A 25599-nucleotide genomic window follows, 5' to 3' on the forward strand; every position below is an offset into this window, starting at 1 on the left:
TGTCCTTTAAAATGAACAGTATAATTTTCATTTTACAAATTTTTATTTTTTACTTAAACGGGATATAAATAATTAGTGATTTTGGTTTTGTTTTTAAATCAGGATTTCTACCGTACTGTAGTACTTGTTGAAAAATGGATGATGATGATTTTGGAGGATTTGAGGTACGTTTATTTAATTTTGAAGCCTGATTATTTACGTTGAAACAGTTTTGACAGTATTATTTTCAAGAAATTATATTACACCTGTGCTTCTGTTAATTTTGTTAACTTCATGAAAATGTCAAATTAATAGTTATGTACTTTAGTAATGGAGTCTAATATTTTATTCTGGAGTTCTATTCTGAAGTAGGGGATGATAAATAGATTTTATTTAATCTTTAACTTCCTAAGTATTGTATTCTCAAGTATCATAAATCTTCTTAAACTAAATTTCAGTTTTTTAAACATAGCTGGTATTTGTTCAGTGATAAACATTTCTCTCATACCTCTATACATACCATGCATCTGGTCTATTATACTACTACATTTATGTTGTGTCATTGCTCAGACATTTTTATATTGCTGACTGAGAGTTTTTACTTCTCCAGTTCTAACACATTCTCCTTGTATGTGCTTCATAGATTATTTATATTTGACTCAACTCTATAGTTTTCTGATGGTAAGATGCACGCTCAGTGTAATTAGATAAATTGCTTAGAAACCTATGTTTTTATCTACTATATGAAAACCTTGGTAAATAAATGTTTAAACATTTTTTTTCTATATATATAGCATTTTATAAAAAGTACATTTTTTTTCTGTGTTTGTAGGCAGCAGAGAGCTATGAGTGTGGAAATGGTGACAAGCAGATGACATCTCCTGCTATTCCATGGGCAGCATTTCCTACAGGTATTGATTTAGAAAAACAATAAATAAAAAACCCAGGGTTGAAGTTGTTAATGATGTGTTACTGTTCTCTATTCGTTGTAAGTGCTAGTACATGAGGGTGTATGTGCAATAAAATAGTGGACAGCGGTGAAAGATAGGCATAAGGACATTCCTGAGTAATTATTTTCAGAAGCTGTACTTCTCGAAGTTGCACTTCATTGAGGAATTCAAGTGAAAAAGATAAGTATAGTTTATCCAGTTCAAATGTTGATTGGCCCCTAAGTCAATCATGGATAGGAAAAAAAAAAGGAACTGCTTTACTCAAAGAATACTCTCAATTTTGAGAATGGAGGGTCTGTTGCAATGGCTGAGAATGAAGGCTGATCTAGAAGTAATGCCTCCCATTTTATTATGCTGGCCCACAGTGTCAGAGGCAGATGTTGGTGGTATCGCAGTAGAAATTGAACCTTCACACCAATATTCTGTTACATTTTGTTGCCAACAAATGACAGATGTTGCATTTTGTTGCAACAGATGACAGCAGAGGAGCAGTCTGACAAAATGGTGTCTGATGTGGAAGTGTGTATGAAGCAAAGCTGTGTCACTGAATTCCTCCATGCAGAAAAATGGCACCCACTGGCATTCATCGATGCTTGCTGAATGGTTATGGAGACCCAACAGTGGATGTTAGCACAGTGAGGTGATGAGTGGTGGGTTTCAGAGGTGGATGGTGCATTTCAGCTGTAGTGACAGTGATGTGAAAGACAAGCCACTTTCAGGACAGCCATGCAGATTTTTATAAACACAGTGTATGGGCTCTTGTTCACTGCTGATGAAAATGCATATCTAATGTTGGTGACTGTGTTGAAAAATAGTGCTCTTTAGCTGAGAATTTGCTCCATCAAATAGCGTTACTGTGCTCTTTGTATCTGTTGCAGTTTCCATGAACATAAATAGGACTCATTACTTTAGGAGCAATGTATGTAGACTGTGTTATGAATCAATCTACTTTCCTTTTGTAAGACTTAGTTTTGTTGCTCTGAAAGAAAAACCCTGTTTGCACCTGTATGCAGGTGAATTATCAGATGATCTAAGTGAAAGTGTAGCTTTAATCCGTAATGCAGACTGTATTCTGAATTGTCTGATATGGCATAAATTCTTTTCCTTGTTTGTTAACAGTAATATGTGAACCTAAAAAAATAAAAGCAAAACAAGTCCATGAAATTTTAAACTAGGAGACAGGGAGAAGGAGTGACTGAGTGAGGAAATGGTCAATAGAGTGACAAGCAAAGGGTCTGGGTGGATGGAAATAGAAAAGATGTTATAATCAACAAAACAAGACTGAACTAGGATCACCCCAAGTATGCACACATAAATAAGTAAATGCATGTAGAGTAGCGTTATTAGCAGAGCTCTCATTTCTCTTCTGAGAAATCAGTACAAACAGGGCCTGTCTGAAGTGGCTGGTACACTAAAACACAGTACGTGATGACAAAATAGCAGCAATTATAAGTCTGTGTGCAGAACTATGATCTCGTTGGGATCACAGACACAATGATGGAGATAGCTCGAATGGCTAAAATGTTGGAATGGATGAAGGGTAGGCCCTTTAAGAAGCAAAAGCTGGGGCAGGGAGTGTCCTTTTAAGAGATAGATGGAAGGCACAAAACTCTGTTTTGGGGTAGGCGATCAGTCATGAATTTGGGTCTGGATTAATGGGCAGACCAATGCAGCTGACATTGCTGCATTTGCCTGCTGTAACTGAGGCCTTCTTCAGCTTACTTCATCCCTCAGAGGGATGTTAAACACTTCAGGATCTGTTGGAGAGAAAACACAGCAGGACACTCACAATCCAGGAGTGCGAAACATAAGCATAATAATATAAGAAACATAAGAAATATAACATAAGAAACATATTATGTTCAGGATTGAAGGGTGATCTTCATAAGCATGGTTTAAACTGAACTAAAATACTACTGCAATTTCATATCACCTGTTACATACACAGGAGAGCTTGAATTACAGACATAGCAAATATTAATTAGGTTTTCCTAGAGTGAAGAGTCCTTGCAGTGAAAGCCAAAGCTTTGTTTAAAAAAAAAAAAAAAAAAAAGATTCCTCAGAGGCTTGCCTTTATTCCTTGTCTTCTGCAAGATCATTTGTTTAGTTGAAACCACAGGGTTCAGAGTGGTTATCAGTTGTTGCTCCTTGTTTTCCAGGCTTTTTTTTTTTTTTTTTTGACAGTTGAGGAATTGAGATTTTTTTTATTTTTTTTTTCTTTCTCCTCCAAATTTTAAACTTTTAGTATCTGAAGTCACTGATAGCTCAACTTGATTATAGAAAGTTCCACAAAAAACTGTGTTATTTGAAAAGCTGTCTTATGTGTCCCAGTCTCATGGTCTCATGTTTTTTACTTCTGTGATAAATTATTTGTGTGAACAATGGCTGTATTCTAGTGATCATAACCAAAGTATGAATGTAACAACTTGGGAGTCAGGGTTGTGCTAAGATTTTCTGTTTGAGCAAACAGTTTTAATCACAGAAACATCTTGTCTGCTCAGTCAGAATTATCTGGTATGTTACTTTAGTTGATGTTCCATCTATTGGAAACAGATTTCATGCTGAAGGTCAGGATATCAAGTGACAGCATAAAACTGAGACCTTATTGTTGGTTTTGTTGTATTTTTTTTTTCTTTTAGCAACTCAGAAGGTAGTGTTTTCCGTCATCATCTCTGTCATTTGAACTAACAGAGGAGGTAATGGCTTTAGGAAGCTGCCTTTTCTTTGTGAACAGACATTTGGAAGGGCAGGGAAAAGTTAAGTAGAATCTTTAGTGGATTTCACGGATAACTTATGTTACATAAAGGAAGCCTGCAAAGTCGCATTTAAGATTATGGAGAAGAGTTAAAAACACTGCTGTTTCCAAGTCCATTTTTGTTGGTCTTGGTTACCTAATCTGTTTTTTTTTTTTTTTAATTATTATTGAAATACTGTACTCTAGCATTTTTATCCAGTTTCCTTTTTTTTTGTTTGTTTTTTTTCCTCTCCATGTGTCCAAATACATTCTTGCTTTGCTTAACACCCTGATGATTTTCTGTTATGTACTCTTTCTTCTTTCTTTTTGGTAGATAAAGGTTTGCATCTTTCTTAACCTGAATCCCAAAATGGGGGAGGTAAAGAAGGTGGAACACAGTGTACTTGATTCAAGGAACAGATTTGTCATTTTGAGTGCCGTTAGGCCAATGTATATGTTTACCTGTTCCGTGTATATGTATGAATGAAATTCATTCAATGATGATTTTTGAGAATCTGAGCCTTCCTCAGGTAATCTCTACGGTTCACCAGATATGTTAATGTGAACTACTTTTTCTAATGCAACTGCATATACTTTTTGGTTGCACAGACATGCTTAACTCAAGCAGAAAGGCCTCTTTATGTCAGAAGTTTCAGGATAGTACTGTCAACATGTAGTCATTAAATGATTTCAAAGAAAATGTTATTTTAGTAGTTTTTTTTCTTTCATGAAATACTTAATGGCCCTGACTGCTTGGGCTGACATAAATATTCCAAAAGAAATATCTTCAATTTTATTATGTTAGTCAGCAACATCAGAGGTGGATGTTGGTGGTATGGCAGTAGAGGTTGAACCTCAGAATTGTGAAAATAAAAGATCATAGGATTTTGTTGTTAAATTTAAAAAAGTAAGCAAGGATTTCTTTTTAGTTAGTGTGTATCTGAATCTGTCATAAAAGTGCTCTGGATTCTGTACTGCAGGGTTGGTAAATATCCTCTGTTCCTTTTCTTATAGCATAAATGGCAATTGCAATGAAAGAACTCACACCAATATTTAATTACATTTTTGCTTTACTAGCTATAAAGTTATTAACTTGCCATCAAAAGATAACTACATTGTTATCTTTTTTTGATCTGTACTGAAATAAAAACTTGCTTTTATCAAGTGTCTTCATAAAAATTTATAAAAGTTTGGAACTTGCAAATATGGTTTTACAGTTGACTTAAACTGATTCGAGATCATGATGAAACTGAAAGGCTCTGAGAAGAGACAGTAGTTAAGACTGCTATTTTTGATGGCAGTTGCCTTCTGAAATCTCTGTGTAAGTTACAAGTCTAAATTTAGTGTGATTGTATACATTTGCATGTTGTTAACATGGAAGTACTTAAAAATAAAAGAACTTTGTATGGAATTACATTTCAGTGCAATTAGTTTGTGAAAGTTACGTGGTCTTATTTGACTATGACTCCTTAAACTTTATGTTACTGTGTTATGTTTAGATTTCAGAAACATAATTTTTGAATGCATCTTCAAGTTGTTTGTTGTTTTTGTGTTTCTATTTCTTGCATTAGAGTTTGAAGTCCATATATCTCAGAATGTTTCTCCCGATGTTCTTCTGGAGCACTGTGTGCCTTCATCCTTCCTGGATGCTTCTGACTCATTCACTTCATCAAGTGATAATGTTGCAACATCTATTCAGAAAGTCAACAATGTGATAAACTCAGCTGTTCTTGAAGAACAGGTAAAACAGCAATCGCAATCTGTATTTCAACGTGAGAACTTGATGTATTAAATATCTTAGCATTACATTTTTTCTCTACAAATTAAGTTTGTGTTTTAAGAGCAAATGCTGGCCCTTTGATTTTTGTGATTTAGATTCTCAAGTAAAATAGTTTTTTATTCTTTAGGAGTGTGGGACATAAGAAAATAGTGTTTAAGTCTTCTAATTGAGAGATTCCATACTGGTTTGGTATGGATTGCAAGAGTGATAAGTATATTAAAGGCATGTTTATAGTACTAGGAATGAAAATAGGAAACAGTAGCAAAAAATTTCTATAAATATATATGTGCGTGTGTATATATTGCTGTTAAATCTGTGAAGATATACTTCTGTTTAATTCTTAAGTTGAGTATTAACATTTATTTTTCCCCTTAATTAGAATTAATTTTTTTTTCTTAAATTCAGAGAATCGAAGAATAATAGAATAATTTGGTTTGGAAGGGACCTTAAAGATCATCTAATTCCAACCCCCCAGCCCTGGACAGGCATGTTTCCCAGTGGATCAGGTTGCCCAAACCCCATACAACCTGGTCTTGAACACCTCCAGAAGTGAGGTATTCATAGCTTCTCTGGGCATCACGTGCCAGTGCCTCACCATCCTCTGAGTAAACAATTAATTTCTAATATCTTGTTTAAATCTACCCTCTTCTAATTTGAAACTATTATCCCTTGTTCTATCACTACACTTGCTGTTAAAAGAGTCCCTCCTCATCTTTCCTGTAGGCCCCCATTAAATACTTCCAGGCTGTAAAGCGGTCTCACTGGATCCTTCTTTTCTCCAGGCTGCACAAGCCCAGTTCCCTAAGCCTGACTTCATTGGAGAGGTGCTCCAGCCCTTCAGTGTTTCTTTTGGCCTTCTCTTGACCCTGGGTAACAGGTCCTTGTCCTTATTTTGGGGGTCCCAGGCCACATCTAGCTTCTTTTTGTTTCTGACAGAAAGTGAATTGAGAACACAGACTGCAGCTTTCTTTCTGTCTGTTTTATATTCTGGATCTTACACATTCATGTACGGTCAAGGTCTCTGCTATTTTTGCTTGTTTTTCATTGAATCTAATAATAAAAAAGTCGGTTGATTACTTTAGTGATTGCTTTAATAAAATGCTTTGAGGGAATGGATTACATCATATCATTCAATCCTCTCCTAAAATCATGCTGAGATATTCCTTTGCTACCCCTCCCCAAATCTCAAGTGATAGCTTTCAAAAAGTTGTTAGAAAGCAGGTAGCTGAAGTTAATGTACTAGCTTTTTCCTTTGAAATTCCTTTGAAGCTACATAAACAAGTAAGGTGTTTGATATATTTTTTTCAATTAGGAAAAGAAAATGAAGCCTTATCTTTTGTTAATTGTACCATGAAATATTTAAAATTTCACCTAATTTATATTTATGCTTTGCTGAAAGTATGGTATTGTTAATGTTCTCTCTGTCTTAGGTAGTATATTCAAGAGACCTCTGTTTCAGTTCTTGTACTTGCAGTTTACTGAAATAGCATTAGCTAACTGTTGCAGACACGTTTCAGTTACTCTTAATCTGTTGGTGTAGTCTCAGTATTTTTATTTTGGTTAAAAAAATGTATTTTGATTTTAATTAAAATCTTTTTAATCACTTCACTTTCTGTGGCTACTGTTTGTATTCTTCAGTGGATGAAAAACAAGGAGTGACTAATCCACGGAGAGTTTATTTCCCTGTAAGCCTGATGCTTTGAGACCAGTGATTTTGTTTCACTCTTGTCCCCTTTTCACCACTTTCTAGTGTTTTGACCTAATTCAGGACCAAAGTATCTGATGTCAGCCTCCTTCTTAAAAGCCTTCTACAGAGTATTTCTTGTGTGAAGGATTGATCTGAATACGAGTAGAATTTCTAACTACTGTTCCATTGTTGGAGCTTTATTTTTGGCTAGCACATCATACATGTGAGAGGGTACATGGCTAATCTCAACAAAGTACGATTACAAATAAGTTACCTTTGTGTTTACATTTATTAAGATCTGTAATATCAATTGGAAATGACACTTAACTTGACCAGAATGTTAAATTCTCTCTGCCATCTCCTTTACCGTTTTGTTTCTCTTATAAATTAGATTCAAGTAGATATTCCAGTTGCCTCTTTGAATTTAACAGAAGATAAGTCTTTAGTCACATCATCCATTGCTATGGATGATGCTCAGACACAGAGAACAGATGAATCAAAGAGCTGCCTTCAACAAACTCTAGCAAATCTAGAAATCAATCTTTGTGCTGCTGAAGAAGAAAAATTAAAAATTAAAAAGGTATGTTTCTCTTTTTTGTAAAAAAAAAAAAAAAAAAAAAAAAAAAAGTATCTGACATTTACAAAGCTTTTTAAGAGAAAATAACCGAACTGAGCCAGAATTTAGAAAGACAAAATGTCTCAGGGTAAAGCCATATGGTAGGAAGTCTGAACAATGTTTTGGGAGTGTGTGTGGTCTTTGAAGTAGGAAGTGCCTTTGGCTGTCTATATGGACATAATGCCTTTTTTTTTTTTTAACTCCTCTTCAGAGATCTGGAAACTAAATTCTTCATATTGCTTCTGCACTGTGTGTTGTAGAGTACCAAGCGGGACTGTGCTTGTTGTTGTGTACCTGAGTAAATCAAAGGTCACTGAGACACAGGACTAATGACAATTACTTGAGACAAATCACAAATTTACTTAGGACTCAGCAGAATTACAACAGTGGAAGTGAAGTGAAAAGCAGAAAAAGGGGGTCCAGCTGTGGTCTCTGCTGACAGTTGTGGTCCTCCAGTGGTGTTCGTACCTTTTATAATCTGGTTCACATATACTCAGTGTGTTATTCTAGGACCTTCCAGGGCGGAGGCTGGGCAACACCTCAGTCTCCCAAAGGTGATCCTGCAGGTGGCTGCAACATTTTTTCCTGCCTAGTTTTTGAGACATTAACTCAGCACAAGTCTGTTACCATAAGAAAGTTAAATTTGTTGTATTCTTAATACCATTCATCGATAGCAACCAAGGTGTGCTAGGGAAGGAAGGGAGTGATTGGTTGGGAATGAAGATGAAGATGAGTAACTAAAGACAAGATTGGGAAGGTCTACTGTGGATTGATATTGCTGGAAGTTAAGAGCATACTAAGTAAGGGTAGTGTGAGTACAGATTATAAGAGAGATATACAAAGAGATAAGCACTACATCATGGGTGTCCAACCTTCTGGCTTCCCTGGGCCTCATTCAGTGAAGAGGAATTACCTTGGGCCACATATACTTTAACAATATTATATAACTAACAAACCTTATTTTACATTTTTTTTTTTTATTAAAACATTAAAAAAGAGCCTATCTGGCTTTGTTTTTGTGAAACTAATACATCACTCTGGTTCAATGCAAATGTTTGCACTTCTTAGTGAGCTCTCATTGTGTTTGTTCATCTAAGAGTTTCTCTTGTCTTTTACCCTTAAAAACGGTTGTTCAGAAATATACATACTGCCAAAAAAGTGCTGACATGAATAAGGTGTGATTGTAAGCAAGGGGTATTTTTCTCTCCTCACAATGATCTTGTAAGAGTCTAGTAAAGACACATGATCAGATTTTTTCTTTGAGTTGAATGTCTGATTGCAACTCTGTATATTCCATTTGAAAACTTGCAAGTAATGTATTTACGTCAACTGAAAATGTAGCCGTAAATATATGAAAAAAGATGATGATTTTCTAAGCAATCATTAAACCTTTTGACAAATTCTTTTGTCAAAATGGAAGTCAATGTGACATACTGTTCACTGTCTGTGTATAGCCAATATATCAAAATGCATACAATTATTTGCCTTAACACTGCACTGTGTACTCCACTCTCTCCCCCCGCCCCACCTTCTGCTGATTTCAGCCCAAACAGTGCCCATCACACACTGTTTGTTGTTGCTGGGTGATGTGTACTGGGCCACACAGTGGGGAAGAGCCACCACTATGATGGTGTCAGGGAGGGAGCAGGCGACTGTACAGGTTTGGGCAGGGCTGCATGTGGCCCATGGGCTGTGGGTTGGACATGCCTGCTCTACATGAAGAGGTGTTGCAAAGTCTATTTCTCTCTCTACACTTGAATCAGACTTTGAATCTCAGATGCTGTTCTTATTTCATCCAAACAGAGGAGTGAGCTAAGCATAACTGCTCTTTTTGTCCTCCTTTTGACTGTCTCAGTTGCACATATATATTTAATAGCTATCCAATGATTTGGCAGGTCATTTGTTTCTTAATTGGCTTCTTGAGTGTCTGAGAAAATAGTTGTCCTTGAGCAACTGAAAGGTGCCCAGAGCCTATTTATAGGAAAGAGTTTGGTAGGAGCAATAGCTACATGAAAAAAAATGGTCTTTAGTTTTTTTGTGCAGCAAATAAGTGTGGAAGTTAGTAGTTAGCAGTGTCATTTTCCTTCCACTTATTTGGTTTATGTGGAGGTTCTAATCATGTTGGAGATGGAGGTGCCTTTTAGTGGAACCATTTTCTAAAAGTACTTAATAAGGTTTTCAACTGTAGAAAGACAGAAATGGAAATTCTTGACTTTAAGTATCTTCTGATGTTATGACAGAAAATGTCACTGTCTTCAGAACTAAAGCTAGTTGGAATGGTGACCTAAATTTGTATTTTCACAGTTCACAAACATTTTTAACTTCTCTTATTATATTTTGTAATCTTTACAGGAATTGGAATATTTACTTAAAAAGCATAGTGTTCAAGAAATGGATTTTTTGAAGGAGAAAAAAGAAAAAGCTCTTTCACATGAAGATCATTACAAGATACTCCAGGTAATTTCATTTCATTTCTTGCAGTATGCTTGTATTTTCAACAAGTGTTTTGTGTGAAGTATATTTATATTGAACAAATCCTCTCAGTATCTGCAGGCCTGCTCCAGAATTTGAAGAATTTTTAGGGTCTTCAAATCAAAACCTGATTTTTACATTAGCAGGAATATAGGTTTAATAGTCTACATCATGCATCAAATATCCATCCAAAATACCAAGATGTAGATACAGTTTTATAATTTTAAGATATGTGGCAGAACCAGAATGCAGAGTTTATCTTTTTTGTTCAATAAGTTTTTCCGCTTCATTCTCCGAAATCTTTTTAGTTCTATAGATAATGGATGCTTGAAGCTCTGGTATTCATTAGTCTCTTGATTATGTTTTTCTTCAATTGTAAATATTCATTCAAAAAAAGCTATCCAATTGTAGTCATAGTTTGACCTATCTTGCAGCTATCTGTACCATATGAAAGCAAGTGAATAGGAAGATAGAATCATAGAATCCTTGGAGTTGGAAGGGACCTTTAAATGCCATGTAGTCCAACTCCCCTACAGAGAACAGAGACACCACAGCTAGAGCAGGTTGCCCAGGGCCTTATCCAGCCTCACCTTGAAAGTCTCCAGGGATGGGGTATCAACCACAACGCTAGGTAACCTGTTCCAGTGCCTCACCACCCTCACTGTAAAAGATTTTTTCTTTATATCTAACCTAAATCTACCCTCTTTGAGCTTGAAGCCAGTTCCCCTTGTTCTATCACCACAGACCCTGCTAAGGAGTCTGTCCCCTTCTTTCCTGTATTTTTCCCTTTAGATACTGAAAGGTCGCTGTCAGGTCTCCTTTCAGCCTTCTCTTCTCCAGGCTGAACAGCTTCATCTCACTCAGCTTGTCCTCATAGGATAGGTGTTCCATTCCATGCATCATGTTAATGTGCTCCAATAGGTCCATGTCTCTCCTGTACTGAGGACTCCACGTCTGGATGCGGTACTCCTGGTGAGGCCTCGCCACTGCAGAGTAGAGGGGTGGGATCACCTCCCTTGCCCTGCTGGCCTCTCTTTTTTAGATGCAGTCCAGGATGCGATGGTATATTGCTGGCTCGTGTCTGGCTTCCCATCCATCAGTACCCCCAAGTCTTTTTCGGCAGGGCTACACTCAATCCTTACATCACCTAGTTTGTATTGGTAGTGAGGGTTGCCTTGACCCAGGTGCAAGACTGTGCACTTGGATTTGTTGAACCTCATGAGGTTCACCTGGGCCCACTGCTCAAGCCTGTCTAGGTCCTGCTGAATGGCATCCCATCCCTCTGGTGTGTCGACTGTACCCCACAGCTTGGTGTGTTATCAGCAAACTTGCTGTCGATGTCATTGATGAAGATATTAAAAGAGTTTCGGCTCCAGCACTGATCCCTAAAGGACACCAGTCATCACTGATCTACATGCAGACAATGAGCCATTGACTACCACTCTCTGGACTCAATCCTGCAGCCAGTTCTTTGTCCATCAAACAGTCCACCCATCAAATCCATGTCTTTCCAGTTTGGAGAGAAGGATGTTGTGGGGTACTGTGTCAAACACCTTACTGAAGTCCAGATAGATGGTATCAGTGGCTCTTCCCTTCTCCATTGGTTTAATAACACCATCATAGAAGGCCACTAGGTTGGTTAAGCAGAATTTGTCCTTGGTGAAGCTATGTTGGTTCTCCTCTATCATGTCCCTGCCTTCCACGTGCCTTAGAATAGCTTCCAGGAGGATCTGTTCTATGATCATCCCTGGCACAGAGGAGAGACTGATAGGTTGGCAGTTCCAGCAGTCATCTTTTTCACTCTTCTTAAAAATGGGTATGGTGTTACCTTTTTTCATGTCACCAGGGGCTTCACCTGATTGCCACAGCTTTTCAAATGTCATAGAGACTAGCAAAGATATAAGCAGGTTTTTGGGAGATGAGTTGTTATTATTGCAGGTTTCTTTATAAATACCTGGAAAATGTATATGCAAGCATAAAAGTTTTTCTGGTAGTTCACAGTGTATACTGAAAGCCTTCATAATACATTTCAAACCTGTCACGTGAACAAGAAAAGCAGAAAGGTGTTAATAAGATTCATGTAGTTTGTAGCAGTTCACTTGAGCTTTAATATGATACTTTAGATTAAAAGAATCTTTCAGTTTTTATTATCCATATTCTATTTTCTGATGCAGATTATTTTCTCTTAGTAATCCTGTTAGTAGGTGACATTTTCTAACTTACAAATCAGAAAAGGAATACGTTGTTTGAGAAGAGAAAATAGTGCTTGAGTTCTAGCCTTCTAAAGTGGGAACTTAATTATTTGGACAGATTGTTTAGCTGATAAGACTTAAAACGTTTGGTCTAGCGGCAGACAACAGTTTTTGATGATTCACTAAGAACTGGATGATATTTTTCCTCTGCTATTTCTTTGATTTACCACACAGTTTAATTTGAGTACTGCATTGCTGTTGGAAAACGCTAGTTGTGGTTATACACATTTTTTCCCATTGTCAACAGTCTTTGGAAGTTAAGCAGGCTCTTTTTTTTTTCACAGCACAATGTAGTTGATGTAGTGTGATCTTTTTTTTTTTTTTTTGAAATAGACAGTTTTTTTCTTTTGGCAACTAACTTCTATTCTTCTAACATAATAGATCTGTGGTCCCTTTTTGAACGTACTGAAAATGTTTTTGTTTGGAATCCTTTGTTTCTGTTCCTCATTTTTGTTTAGGGAACATCTCTGCAATTTTTATTGCGACAGTGGCTTCAGTTTAACAATATTTCTACTGCTGCAAGAAGTCATGATTAAAAAATTAACTAGTTCAATACTACTATTTCATTTTGAGTGATGTTCTTGTGTATAAAGTAAAGAAGCAGATCAGGTAGACACCTTATTTAAGTAATATTTTAATAAGGTAAGAAAGCTTATGCTGAAGAAAATGTTGACAAATTAGTACAAAATAATGCAAAGATTGTGCATTAATTCTTGGCTGGAATTAAATTGCATGGTAATTTAAGTACAATCGTTACTCTTATTAGATGATATTTCATCTGCTTATTTCTGTTTCATCTGCTTATTTCTGAAGCTGTTGATTTTTGTCACAATTCTTGTCATTGAGTTTCCACTAAATTTGACATTTAAATTATAAAGCTTAAAATTATGAGGAAAAAAAATCATAGAACCTTAGAATGGCTTAGATTGGAGGGTACCTTAAAGTCCATTTAGTGAAAGAGTAAGAGTTTAAGTAGTTTAAGTAAGAGTTTAAGTAGTGAAAGAATTTAAGTAAGTGATAGGAGGAAAACTGCCACCAAAACCTCAATGCTGGATAAAGGGAGAGCAGATTTCAAGCTATTCAGGAAAGTTGTTAATAAGATGCCCTGGGAAACTTCTTTTAGAGGCATTGGGGTCCACCAGTGCTGGTCATGTTTTAAATTCCACCTGCTCTTGAGAGCACAGAAACAAGCAATTCCAAAATGCTAGAAGTCAAACAGGGAGGGCAGAAGGCCAGCTTGGCTGAACAGGGATCTTATTTCAGAGCTTAGGTGGAGAAAGTGTATGGCCACTGGAAGCAAGGTCAGATGACATGGGGGAGACTGCAGGGATTCTGTTCAGTTATAAGGAGAAATTAAATGCAGCCAAAGCTCAGTTAGAGTTGAAGCTAGCCAGTATTGTGGGGTACAGTAATAAGGTTTTCTTTTTGAATATGTTAACAACAAAAGGAGGACCAAAGAGAGCATGGCTTCTTTACTTGATGAAAATGGTAATCTTACAAACAGGGACCTGAACAAAGTACAGATGTTTAATGACTTCTTTAGCTTTGTCTTCAACACTGAGGATGGGCTCTGGCACTCTAGATGGCCTGAGTTAGAAGACTGTGACTGAGGTAATGATCAATTCCTAGACAACACTGAACTTGTGTGGGATTTGCTGCTCCATGTGGATGCGTATAAGTCTATGGGATTCATCCAATGGGATTCATGCAGGGTGCTCAGAGGGCTGGCCAATGTCAGTATGAGACCTCTCTCAATTATTTTTCAACAGTATTGGGAATGTGGATAGGTCCCATTTGGCTGGAAGCTGGCAAACATTGTTCCAGTTATCATGAAGGGCAAGAGAGAAGAGCCTGGTAATTACAGGCCAGTCAGTATCACTTCAATGCCTCATGCAATTATGGAGAAAATTATGCTAGGAGTTATTGAAAAACACCTAAAGAACAAAGTTAGTCATTGGTCACAGCCAACATGGCTTCGTGAGGGAACCCATTATTAACCCTTAATTAAGTTTGTTTCATGACAAGGTCACCCATCTAGTTGACCAAGGGAAGCCAGTTGATGTTATCTCCTTGGATTTTGGTAAAACTTTCATTATTGTTTCTCACAGTATCCTTTGTGACAAAATGCATACGTTTTTGTCTAGCATACAACTAGACAAAAATGTAATGTGCTGGGTGAGCAATTGGTTGATGGTTTAGGCCCAAAGATGCATAGTAAATGGTGTTACGTCAGGTTGGCAGCTGGTCACTAATGGGGTTCTCCATGACTCCATTTTAGGGCTAGTTCTATATAGTCTTTTAATAAATGACTTGGATGTAGGACTGGAAGGTGTTTTTAAATCAGTTTGTATTTTTAAATCGGTATATAAGTTTGCTGACAATATTAGACTGGGAGAAACTTTTGACTCTGATGAGACTGAGAGACTGATGGGAGACCTCACTGTGGCTATCGCTTCCTCATGAGTGGGAACAGAGGGGCAGGTGCTGATCCTCCTCTCTCTGCTGACCAGTGATAGAACCTGAGGTAATAGCATGAAGCTGCAACAATGAAGGTTCAAGTTGGATATCAGGAAAAGGTTCTTTACTGAGAGGGCTGTCAGGCGCTGTAGCAGGCTCCCAAGGGAAATGATAATTGCACAGAGTTTCCAGAGTTAAACAAGCATCTGGACAATGCTCTCAGACATATGGTCTCATTCTTGGATGTTCCTGTGTGGACAGGAGTTGGACTCGATAATCCTTATGGGTGCCTTCCAACTTGGAATATTCTGTGATTCTATAATAGTGTATAATAATGCTAAAAGAGAATAAAGCATAGCTGTAGCTCATTTTGTGTTAAAGTTTCAATTCAATTTTATATAACTCCACCTTAACTTCAGTTCGTATTAGTGGACAAAGATAGAAAATACAAGCTCGACCATACACTGAGCTGTAATTAAACTGAACAGCTGAATTCTGAATATACAGATTCTTCTGTTACTGGGAAGTTAAGCTGTAAAACAGAGTTCCTCTTCATGAGCTGGCTCTGGAGGTTTAGGGATGACTGGCATGCCTAGATCATGTACACATGGAAAATACCATACCATTTTGCTGTCTTTCCTATTTCTATTTCTGTGCTATTAAACATAAATGTTTCTGTGCTTGCACACTAGCTGTGTTGAGTCACTAGAATTAATTTAGGCAATTTTAATATAATCTACCTTTGATTTTAGATGGAAATTGAGTATCTAATTTACATGACATTCTTCATAAATATCCCAAATTTGAAAATGTTAATGTTTTTGTACATAGGTCATTCTGAAAGTAATACCTCCTCTCTATTTCTGTGGAAACTACAACAGATACAAGAGCACAATAACGCCATGTGATAGAGTAAATTCTCAACTACAAAACACTGGTTTTCAACATAGTTACCACCATTATTGTTGACATTTTCACCAGTGATGAACAAGAGCCTGTAGGCTGCACTTCTAAAAATCTGCATCAGTGGAGGTGACTACTGGTGGTGATCAGTGGTGCTGCAACCACTTCTGAAACGTGCCATCCTCTGCCTTGCTGCGCTCACATCTTCTGTTTGGTAGATGTGTTTGGCTCCACAAACATTCAGCAAGCATCAATAAATGTCAGTAGGTGTAGTTCTCTCTGCTTGGAGGAATTCAGTGACACATCTTTCCTTCATAGACACTTCCATGTCAGATGCCATTTTGTCAGACTGTCCCTCTGCTGCCATGTGTTGCATGGCAACAGAATGTAACCGAATGTTGTTGGAAAGGTTCAACCTCTACTGCCACACACTACCAACATCCACATCTGAAGTCATGGTCCAATGTAATAAAATGGGAGGCATTATTTTCAGAGCAGCCCTCAGTAAGTTTACAGATGACACCAAGCTAGGAAGAAGTGTTGATCTGCTGGAGGGTAGGAAGGCCTTGCAGAGGGATGCTGGACAAGTTGGATCCATGGGCTGAGGCCAATTGTATGAGGCTTGAGAAGACCAAGTGCCATGTCTGGCATTTTAGCCATAAAAACTTTATGCTTTGCTACAGGCTTGGGGCAGAGTGGATGGAAGACTGTGAGCTGAAAAAAGATCTGGGGATGTTAGCTAGCAGGTAGCTGAATAGGAGCCAACAGTATGCCAAGATGGCCAAAAAGGTTGATGGCATCCTGGCTTATGTCAGGAATAGGGTAGTTAACAGGACTGTATTCAGTCCTGGTGACGCTGTAACGCAAGTACTGCATTTGATTTTGGGTCTCTCAATATAGAAAAGACGCTGGGGCCTTGGAGTTTGTCCCAGGAAGGGCAACAAAGCTGATGAAGGGTCTGGAGCACAAGTCTTATGAAGAGAGGCTGAGGGAACTGGGATTGTTTAATCTGGAGAAGAGGAGGCTTGGGGGAGACCTTATTGGTCTCTACAACTACCTGAAAGGAGATTATAGTGAGGTGGGAGTTGGTTTCTTCTACCAGTTACATGTTGATAGGGTGAGAGGTAATGGCTCTAATTTGTGCCACGGGATGTTCAGGTTCGAGGTTAGGAAAAAAATTTCTTACAGTGGTGAGGTATTGGAACAAGCTCCTCAGGGAGGTGGTTGAGTCACCAACCCTGGAAGTGAGAAAAAACATGTAGATGTGGTACTTAGGGCTATGGGTTTACTGGGCATGGTGGTAATGGATTGAAGGTTGGACTGCATCATGGGTGTCCAAACTTTTGGTTTGCCTGGGCTGCACTAAGTGACGACAAATAGTCCTGGGCCACATATAATTTATAGATCATAGATCATAGAATTGCTCAGGTTGGAAAAGACCTTCAAGATCATCAAGTCTATGTAGTACTGTTAATGTATGTAAGTAACAAAAATTATTTTTTTTTTAGTCAAAACATAAGAGAGCAACAAAAAAACATAAAACTAGTGGGTTTTTTAACATTGTTTTTGTGAAATTAATACATCAGTGTCGTTCCATGGAAGCTATTGCAATTCTCTAGGTGTTCATCAGAGATTTTTGTCATTTCACTCTTCCTGTCCTTCCCTCTGAAAAACAATTGTTCACAAATGTACATACTGCCAAAAAGTGATGATGTTGTGAAGTGAGGGATATTTTTCCCTGATCGGATAGGTCTTATGAGAGTTTAATAGAGAGACGTGATCAGATCTCTCTTTGAGTTGAATATCTGATTTCAATTATGCATGTTCTATTTGAAAATTCACAAGTAATCTATTTATGTCAACTGAAAATGGAGTTGGAAGTATGCAAAAACAAAACAAAACCAAAGATGACTGTTCTGTTCTTCAGCAATCTTTAAACCTGCTCTCAGATTCCTTTATCAAAATGGAAAGCAAGGCTGCATATTGTTCACAGTTCAAAAGACTGTGTATAGCCAGTGTATCAAAATGCATACAATTATTTGCCATAACGTGAGTTAGCATTGATCTGCACCCTCACTGTGTCCTGATGTCAGATGTGTCATTGCTAATAGCATACAATGTTTGGTTGTTGCTGAGTGGTGGGTGCAGGGCTGAGACCAGGCCAAATTGTAGTGCTCTGTTGGGCAGAGCTGGTGCCAGGATGGTTCAGGGCAGGGGCCATGTTGTGATGCAGGCTGTGCTGGCCTGCACGTGACCCACGTGTTGGATGTGTCTGGACTTACATGATCTTAGAGATCTTTTCCAACCTTTATGACTGTAATTCATTAGAATCATTTAGTTGCCTAGCATTTATTTTTTAACAATTAGGTACCTTCTTTGACTGTCTACTTTTAAAGTGGTGTAAAAAATTTTACTTAACCTCCTTCATTTTTCCAGGATGCATGTTTAATGAATTAAAAAATTAATGAATATATAAATTTATATAGTTTTTGCCTTAGAGCTTTCCTACTGGCTAAACCTGTTCTATGCTGTATCATTTGAATGAATTGACTAGTTGGTATTACAGGTAATACACAAATTCATACCAAGCATGTTTAAAATAATTCATTTTCACTGTTCTGAAATGTCCAAAATATATTAATTCACCAGCAAATTGGAGTTTTTCACTAGCAAGTTTATCTCATCAAGAGCCTCACTGGGAATAGTATTTTATTGGAAAAAAATCATGGGAATGTGCAAAGTAAATATACATTTAAGATGGCCTATATGGAGTAGAACTACTATTGTTATTTTTTTAAGGCAGTGCTTCTAGGTTTATTATACCCCAACATGAATTAGAAAGAGTACCAGAGCAACTCTAGAACTCTGTGTCAGCTTGAGTTCTGTTTGTGCTCAATGCGAAGTATCAGACAGTATTAATATAATTGTTGTGAGTACTTGACCATCCCTCGTTTGGATGCACTCTAACAGGTTCACATCTCTCCTGTACAGAGGACTCCGTATCTAGACACAGTACTCCAGGTGAGGCCTCACCAGTGCAGAATAGAGGGATAGAATCACCACCCTTGACCTGCTGGCCATGTTTCTTTTGATGCAGCCCAGGATATGGTTGGCTTTCTGCACTGCAAGGGCACATTGGTGGCTCATTTGCCAACCACCAGGAACCCTATGTCCTTTTCATCAGGGCTATGCTTTATCCTCCAAGTTGTATTGATAGCAGGGGTTGCCATGTCCCAGGTGCAAGACCTTGCACTTGGCTTTGTTTGCTCAAGCCTATCTAGATCTGTTTGGATGGCATCCTGTCCCTCCAGCGTGTCAACCATACAACACAGCTTGGTGTCATCCACAAACTTGCTGAGGGTGCACTTAATCCCAGTGTTGACACCATTGATGAGGATGTTAAATGCAGTGATCCCAGTACTGAACTCTGAAGGACACCACTCATCACTGATCTCCATTCAGAGATTGAGCCACTGACTACCACTCTCTGGGTTCAATCTCATAACCAGTTCCTCATCCTCTGAAGAGTTCACCCATCAAATCCATAACTTTCCAATTTGGAGAGAAGGATGTTGTGGGGGACTATGTTAAAGGCTGTTACTGAAGTCCAGAATGAAGACATCAGTGTCTCTTCCCTTGTTGACTGATGCAGTTAACACCATCATAAAAAAAAACAACACAGTTGGTTAGGCATGGCCTGCTGTTGGTGAAGCTGTGGTTATCCTGTATCACCTCCCTCTCTTCCATGTGCTTTAGCGTAGCTTCCAGGAGGACTTGCTCCATGATCTTCCCCAGCACAGAGGTCAGGCTGACAGGGTGGTAGTTCCCTGGGTAATCCTTTCTACACTTCTTAAAAATGGTTGTGACGTTTTCTTTTTTCCAGTCACTGGGGACTTCACCTGACCACCGTGACTTTTCAAAAATCACTGATAGTGGATTTGTGACTATGTCAGCCCGTTACCTCAGTACTGTAATGCATCTCACCAGGACCTGTAGACTTATGGACATTCAGGTTCCTCAGGCGGTCGTAAACCTGATCTTCATTTACAGCAAGAGGGCATTGTTCCCGCTTTCTTAACCATCCACTTGATGGCTGTGTGTAGAGCAGCACTAGTGAAGACTGAGAGGGGGAAAAAAAATGTTGAGTACCTCAGCTTTCTGTTTGTCTGTTGTTACTAGCCTGCCTGTATTGCTTACTGTGAGGATTATACCCTCCTGACTTTCCTTTTCCAATAGCATATACCTATGAACCCTTTCTTATCCTTCTTTGCACCCCTTGCCAAGTCGAGTTCCAGATGGTCTTGGCCTTCCTAACCTCATCCCTACACAGCTTCGCAGTGTTCCTGTACTCCTCCCAGGTTACCTGTCCCTGCTGCCATTACCTGTGCATTTTCTTCTTGTCCTCTGGTTTGACCAATAGGTCCCATTTCCTCCATGTTGGTCTCTTGCCTTCCTTTCCTGACTTCCTACACCTGGGGATAGAGAGCTCTTGTGTCCTAAGGAAAGCTTCCTTAAAGATCTGCCAGCTCTGCTTCGACTCTTGTTCTTGAGGACAGATTCCCAGGGGGTTTTGTTGACCAACCTCCCTGAAGAGCTGGAATTTGGCTTTCCTAGAAGTAAGCTTCCTGATTTTCCTCTTCGTATGTCCAATATTCCTCAAGAGTATGAACTGCATCATCAGTACAGTCCTGGCAGTCTCCAATCGTGATGTCACCAATCAGTTCACTTGCATTGGTGAGCAGCAGGTCCAACATTGCATCCCTCCTGGCAAGACTGTCTATTACCTCTCTCAGGAAGTTATCCTTAACGCATTCCAGGAGCCCCCTGGATTGCCTGCAGCTCACTGTGCTACTTTTCCAGATGATGTCAGGGTGGTTGAAGTTCCCCAGTAGGATGAGAGCCTGCAAAGATGACACCTCTTGCAAATGGAGGAAGAAGGCTTAATTTCCAGTCTGTGCTTGATCAAGTGGCCTGTAATATAGTAGACCCCAACCACAGATCTCCCTTTGTTGCCATTTCTCTCACCCATAGACTTTCAACTTGCTCTTGGCCATTCTTCATGGGCAGCTCTTCACACTCTATTCCTTTCCTGATGTAGAGGGTAATGCCTTCTCCCCTCTTTCCTTGTGTGTCCCTTCTGAGCAATTTGTAGCTGTCAATAGCCACATTCCAGTCATGGGAATCATCCTACAAGGGTTCAGTGACAGCAACTACATCATGGTTTTCCAGTAGCATGATGACTTCTAACTCCTCCTGCTTACTTCCCAAAATGTGTGTATTAACATAAAGGCACTTCAGCAGGGCAGCTCATCTTGTTACCTTCTTTGAGGATAACTCTTTAATTCCTTTGAAGTATTTACCTTTAGTTTACCTGTTGCCTTCATCATCATAAGATGTAGCAGGTTGCTCCTTGTCCCTTTAACCTAACTATGCTATCCCACACATTGTGGGCAGGCTTGCTATCACCCTCCTCCCTCTGCAAACATACTTTAAATCCCTGTTAATGAGCCTAGACAGCTCCTGGGTCAGAGTTTTTTTTTTCCCTTTGACCCAGTTGGACCCTATTAGCAGATATGAGGCCAGGTGCCAAGTAAACTGCCCCATGGTTGAAAAAGCCAAAATTCCTGCAATGGCACCAGCCACTTAGCCACATTTTTATGAGATCCTGGTCCTCTCAGTACCCCTTGCTGCCGCTGAAAAGATAGAGGAAAACACCACCTGTATTCTTGCACTGTCCATTAATTGCCCCAGGCTCCTGAAGTCTCTTCTGATAGCCCTCAAGCTTCTCTTGGTAACTACCACTGCCAGCCTGAACTATAAGTAAAGGGTAATAATCAGAGGGGCAAACAAGACTAGGGAATCTCTTAGTAACATCCCTTACCCAGGCCCCAGAAAGGCAGCACAGTTCCCTATGGGTAGTATCTGGTTGATATATGGGGCTCTTCATTCCTCTCAGAAGGAGTCGCCCATGGCAATTACCCTTGTTTCCTTTTTGGTGGAAGCAGTCTTGAGGCATGGAGTCAACCTTGTTGCCCTAGACAGCCTCTTGGTTGACCTTCTACCACATCCCCACTTACCTTTCCCTCAGGTTTTAAAGCCTTAAATCTGTTTCATAAGGGCACCTGGAAGGAGGGTGGGTAAGGGGGGGGGGGGTTTCTTGAAATGTTGAGTGGGGACCTGCTTCCATTCCTCTCCATCTTTTGGGTCTCCTCCCATTTCCTGGCAGCAACAGGGCAGGGGATCCAGCACTGCTTGGGGTGTATTACCCAGTTGAGGTGATACCTACCTTTCTCATAAATGTGACAGGGAGTTGCTCCACCAGTCTATTTTCCGCTTACACTTCCTGATACTCCTTAATCTCTCCATCTCCTCTTTGACCTCTATGACCAGGCTGAGCAGATCATCCACCTGCTCTCACCTCACACAGATGATGTCTCTACCATCCTCTGGTGTCAGCAGCAGGCTCAGGCACTCCCTGCAGCCAGAGACCTGAACAGCTGCATTTCTGGACAGACACTTGGTCTGGGTAGCCGCATTCTTTTTCACAAGGGCTTTCTGCCTAGTGGAAACCATGATTAGATTTGTTGTGTGGAAGGCAGCCAATAAGTAAGCTAGACCTCCAACTGGAGAGGGGTGCTCACCCTGCCTGCATAGACTGCTGCACCATGCTTTCAGTGACATACCACGCTCTGTTCGTAGTGCTTCTGTAGAAGCCACTGTTCCTGCCTCTGCCCAGCCACATCAGTGCCATTACCACATGGAAGGCAATGGCAGCAGCAGCTGCTTGCTGCAAGGAACTGTTTCCTTGCGTAGGCGATTCCTTGCTTTAGTGTGGAATGCGACTCCACCAGAGCTATCCATTTGTGGAGAACTTAGTCAAACTTGTTAAATACTTTTTACAGCATTTCTGTTTTTCATGCTTACATACTTGGGAAAAATAAAAATGCATAACAAATTTTAGAATGATAGTTTGGAAACAACTTTGAAGAATTGTCCCGTCCTTTCCATTTAATTGCTAAATCATATTTGCCGCATAGCTTTTCAATAAGCTCAGAAGTGTCACAGAATGCATCCTAGTATATTTCAATCTAAAATTCATACACTGGAGCATTAGAGGTTATTTACTGTGTAACTAACAAGTCTGTGTCAAATTCGTGTCATACTTTTTACTTTTATGTAGCAGTTGCAATTTTAATTAAAACTGTCATGATTATTTTTTTGTTTTGGAGTGACTTGAGAAAAATTATTCAGATTGAACATAGAAGAAATTCCTTACTAGAACACAATGAAATTACTGCTTCCAGGGACGTTTGGGTCTTCTTTCTTCCTTCTTCCTTTCCAACATATATTTTGTAGTCTTCGATATTGTTATCATGTATTTACTGTGACTGTGTTGACTGAGGAAAATTATTTCAGCCTATACGGGATTTGGTCAATAATACAGTGAATATCTCACATGCAGGAAAAGAAGAGAATATGGTAGTTATCCTGTAAAAAAAGACTACAAGAGAATTCTGGATGTATTTCATGAAAGTATGCAAAAGCTCTCAACAGTCTAGTCACATTTGCCCCCCTTCTTATATCAAAGTACTCTGTCTTTACTTGCATATTCTTTTGAGAGCAGAATGTTTATTAAATAAAAATAGCAGCTCTTTTAGATGTTGTAATTCCTATGATAGTATTTCAAAAACTGTCAACACATTCCTATTCTGTTACCACCAGTTACATTATCTTGACAGATACAAATCACTGACATAGCTGATTAATATTCCATTGCACAATAGATACTCAGTTGTATTTTTGAGGGAAGAAACAATTTTTAAATTTTATTTTTATATGTATAAATATATTTAATATCTGCTGCACCTGTTCAGGTTTTTAAATGTGGCCTCAAGTCTTTTAAGTAGCTTTACACATGCTTCATTATTCTGCATACATCCAGTTGAGGAAGGCTATAGTTTAAAAGTATTTCCTTACACTTTTTGAAACACTTCTAGCCAAGAACCCTACTGTAAGCAATATCTGTGCCCCTTTGAGAAAGGGAGCTGCTCAGAACAAGAACTTGTCTTAATCATGATTTTTCTCATCCATATTAGCCATTTTGTGGGAGGTCTAATAGAGCACAAAATACCCAAAAGTTTCAAATGTAATTATAATATGCTAAAACTTTAAATAAAATTCAGTCTCAGTTCTACAGCCTTTAAAAGTCTATTTACGTTTTGTTTCATCTTTATACAGTGAGCAAATCATGAGCTTGTTTCTGCATCCCTTCCAGCTGGCTTGTAGAAAGGAACTGAGAGATTCTTGAATTCACAAGGACTGCATATGTATGGTCTTAGTTTGTAGAATTAGAGGAAGTGGTATTTGCATCCAAATTAGAATCTCTATGCCTCTCCTTTTCACTTTTTAGCAGCAGGAGGACTCACACTGACGCTCTCTTGTCCATTTTGTCCTCTTGATTTCACTTGGAAATAGTGATTTCTTTTTTTTTTCATTTTTTTTAATTTTACTTTTCTGAAAGTGCATTAGATTAAAGAGAGCTATGAAGATGATTACTGTTTTCCAAATGAAGAATTTCAGAGATAAAACATGGTTTTGTTATGGCTACAGGAAAGAAGAGCGTGAGATGGAAGACTGTAACGTATAAGAAATATAATGGCAAAGTAATAATGATCTGAAGAGTGAGTGAGTGCTAGGTACAGGAATGAAAAAGTCAGTTACTGTCTCAGTTATGTGCATGCAAGTCTTTGAGGGAAGCACATTTCTCAGTCAAAGACAGTGGGAGAAGGAAAGACAAATTAGATTTTATTCATGTTAATTCTGTTCATGTCACTTTGCCTGTTCTTTGTTGGTGCAGGAGGAAGATTGGTTGGCAGTTTTCTTTCAGATCTTTAAGAAAGTCTTTCTGTACAGGGACCCGACACTTGGCCCTAGTGAAACTCATACAGTTTGCCTTGGCTTATTGATCCAGTCTATCCATGTCCCTCTGTAGAGCCTTTCTAACCTCTGGCATATCAGCATTCCCTCCCAGCTTGATGTTGACTGCAAATTTACTGAGACTGCATTCAATCCCCTCATCAAGATCATTTGTAAAGATGTGTAATACGAGTGGTCCCAGTACTGAGCATAAGATGGCTTAGACCATATAGTTTAATAATGTCATTATTAAAATGTCACAGGTCTGTATGTTTTTAAAAAGCTAACGTTGTAATCGCTTTTGGCTATCTGTGAGTAACTTAATGCAGTATCGATAAGTGCTGTCTTTTTCAGAATGTGATATATTTGATATATCTGATATGTTCTGGTTTAATTAAAATTTTATTTTTGATTATTTGAAGACTGCTTAGATGAAGAAAATAGATTAAATATGTCATCCTTTTAATAGGAAAAAGATTAAAATCAAGCTCTATTTCCTCCTCTTCCTTGGGGGAGGGGAGAAAATTCTCCTGAGTAAGTAGTTTTGCTTTTACTTAATTATGTTAGTGTTTCACAGAAAGTATAATAGAGGACTCTTTTTTTTTTTTCTTTGACTTGTATCTGTTTCTATTAGGTCACAATCTAAAAAATTAATTTAGTACGTTTTACAGTTTTCACATAGGAATACTCTTCAGCTGTCTAGGTTTATACATTAGGCTCCAAATAATGATTTTTTTTTTCCAAATACTCGAACTTCATTGATGATAAAGGAACTAGAGGTAGCTGTAGTCTTTGCTAAATAAGCCACGTTTCCTAAAAGCAGGCTTAAGGACTGAATACTGTTGTTCCTTTT

General features: G+C 38.5%; 1 protein-coding gene across 16 annotated transcripts in view; it reads left to right on the forward strand.

The window, feature by feature from the left end:
- Positions 1–25599, forward strand: part of CCDC91 (coiled-coil domain containing 91) — a 205671-nt gene that overhangs the window by 21167 nt on the left and 158905 nt on the right. For 12 of the 16 annotated variants that reach the window (XR_005845020.2, XR_003071497.3, XR_005845022.2 and 9 more), the window contains exons 2-6: positions 103–164; positions 812–890; positions 5235–5404; positions 7522–7710; positions 10099–10203. Coding sequence is in view for 8 of the 16 variants with exons in the window: in XM_040660693.2 (XP_040516627.1) it covers positions 135–164; positions 812–890; positions 5235–5404; positions 7522–7710; positions 10099–10203 (573 nt within the window). In the remaining 8 variants the exon portion in view is untranslated. The remainder of the gene's footprint in view (positions 1–102; positions 165–811; positions 891–5234; positions 5405–7521; positions 7711–10098; positions 10204–25599) is intronic. The other 4 variants (XR_005845031.2, XM_046909492.1, XM_046909473.1 and 1 more) reach the window with 2 other exon arrangements.

This window comes from Gallus gallus, chromosome 1 (assembly GCF_016699485.2).
Source record: "Gallus gallus isolate bGalGal1 chromosome 1, bGalGal1.mat.broiler.GRCg7b, whole genome shotgun sequence".
Lineage (NCBI taxonomy): Eukaryota > Metazoa > Chordata > Aves > Galliformes > Phasianidae > Gallus > Gallus gallus.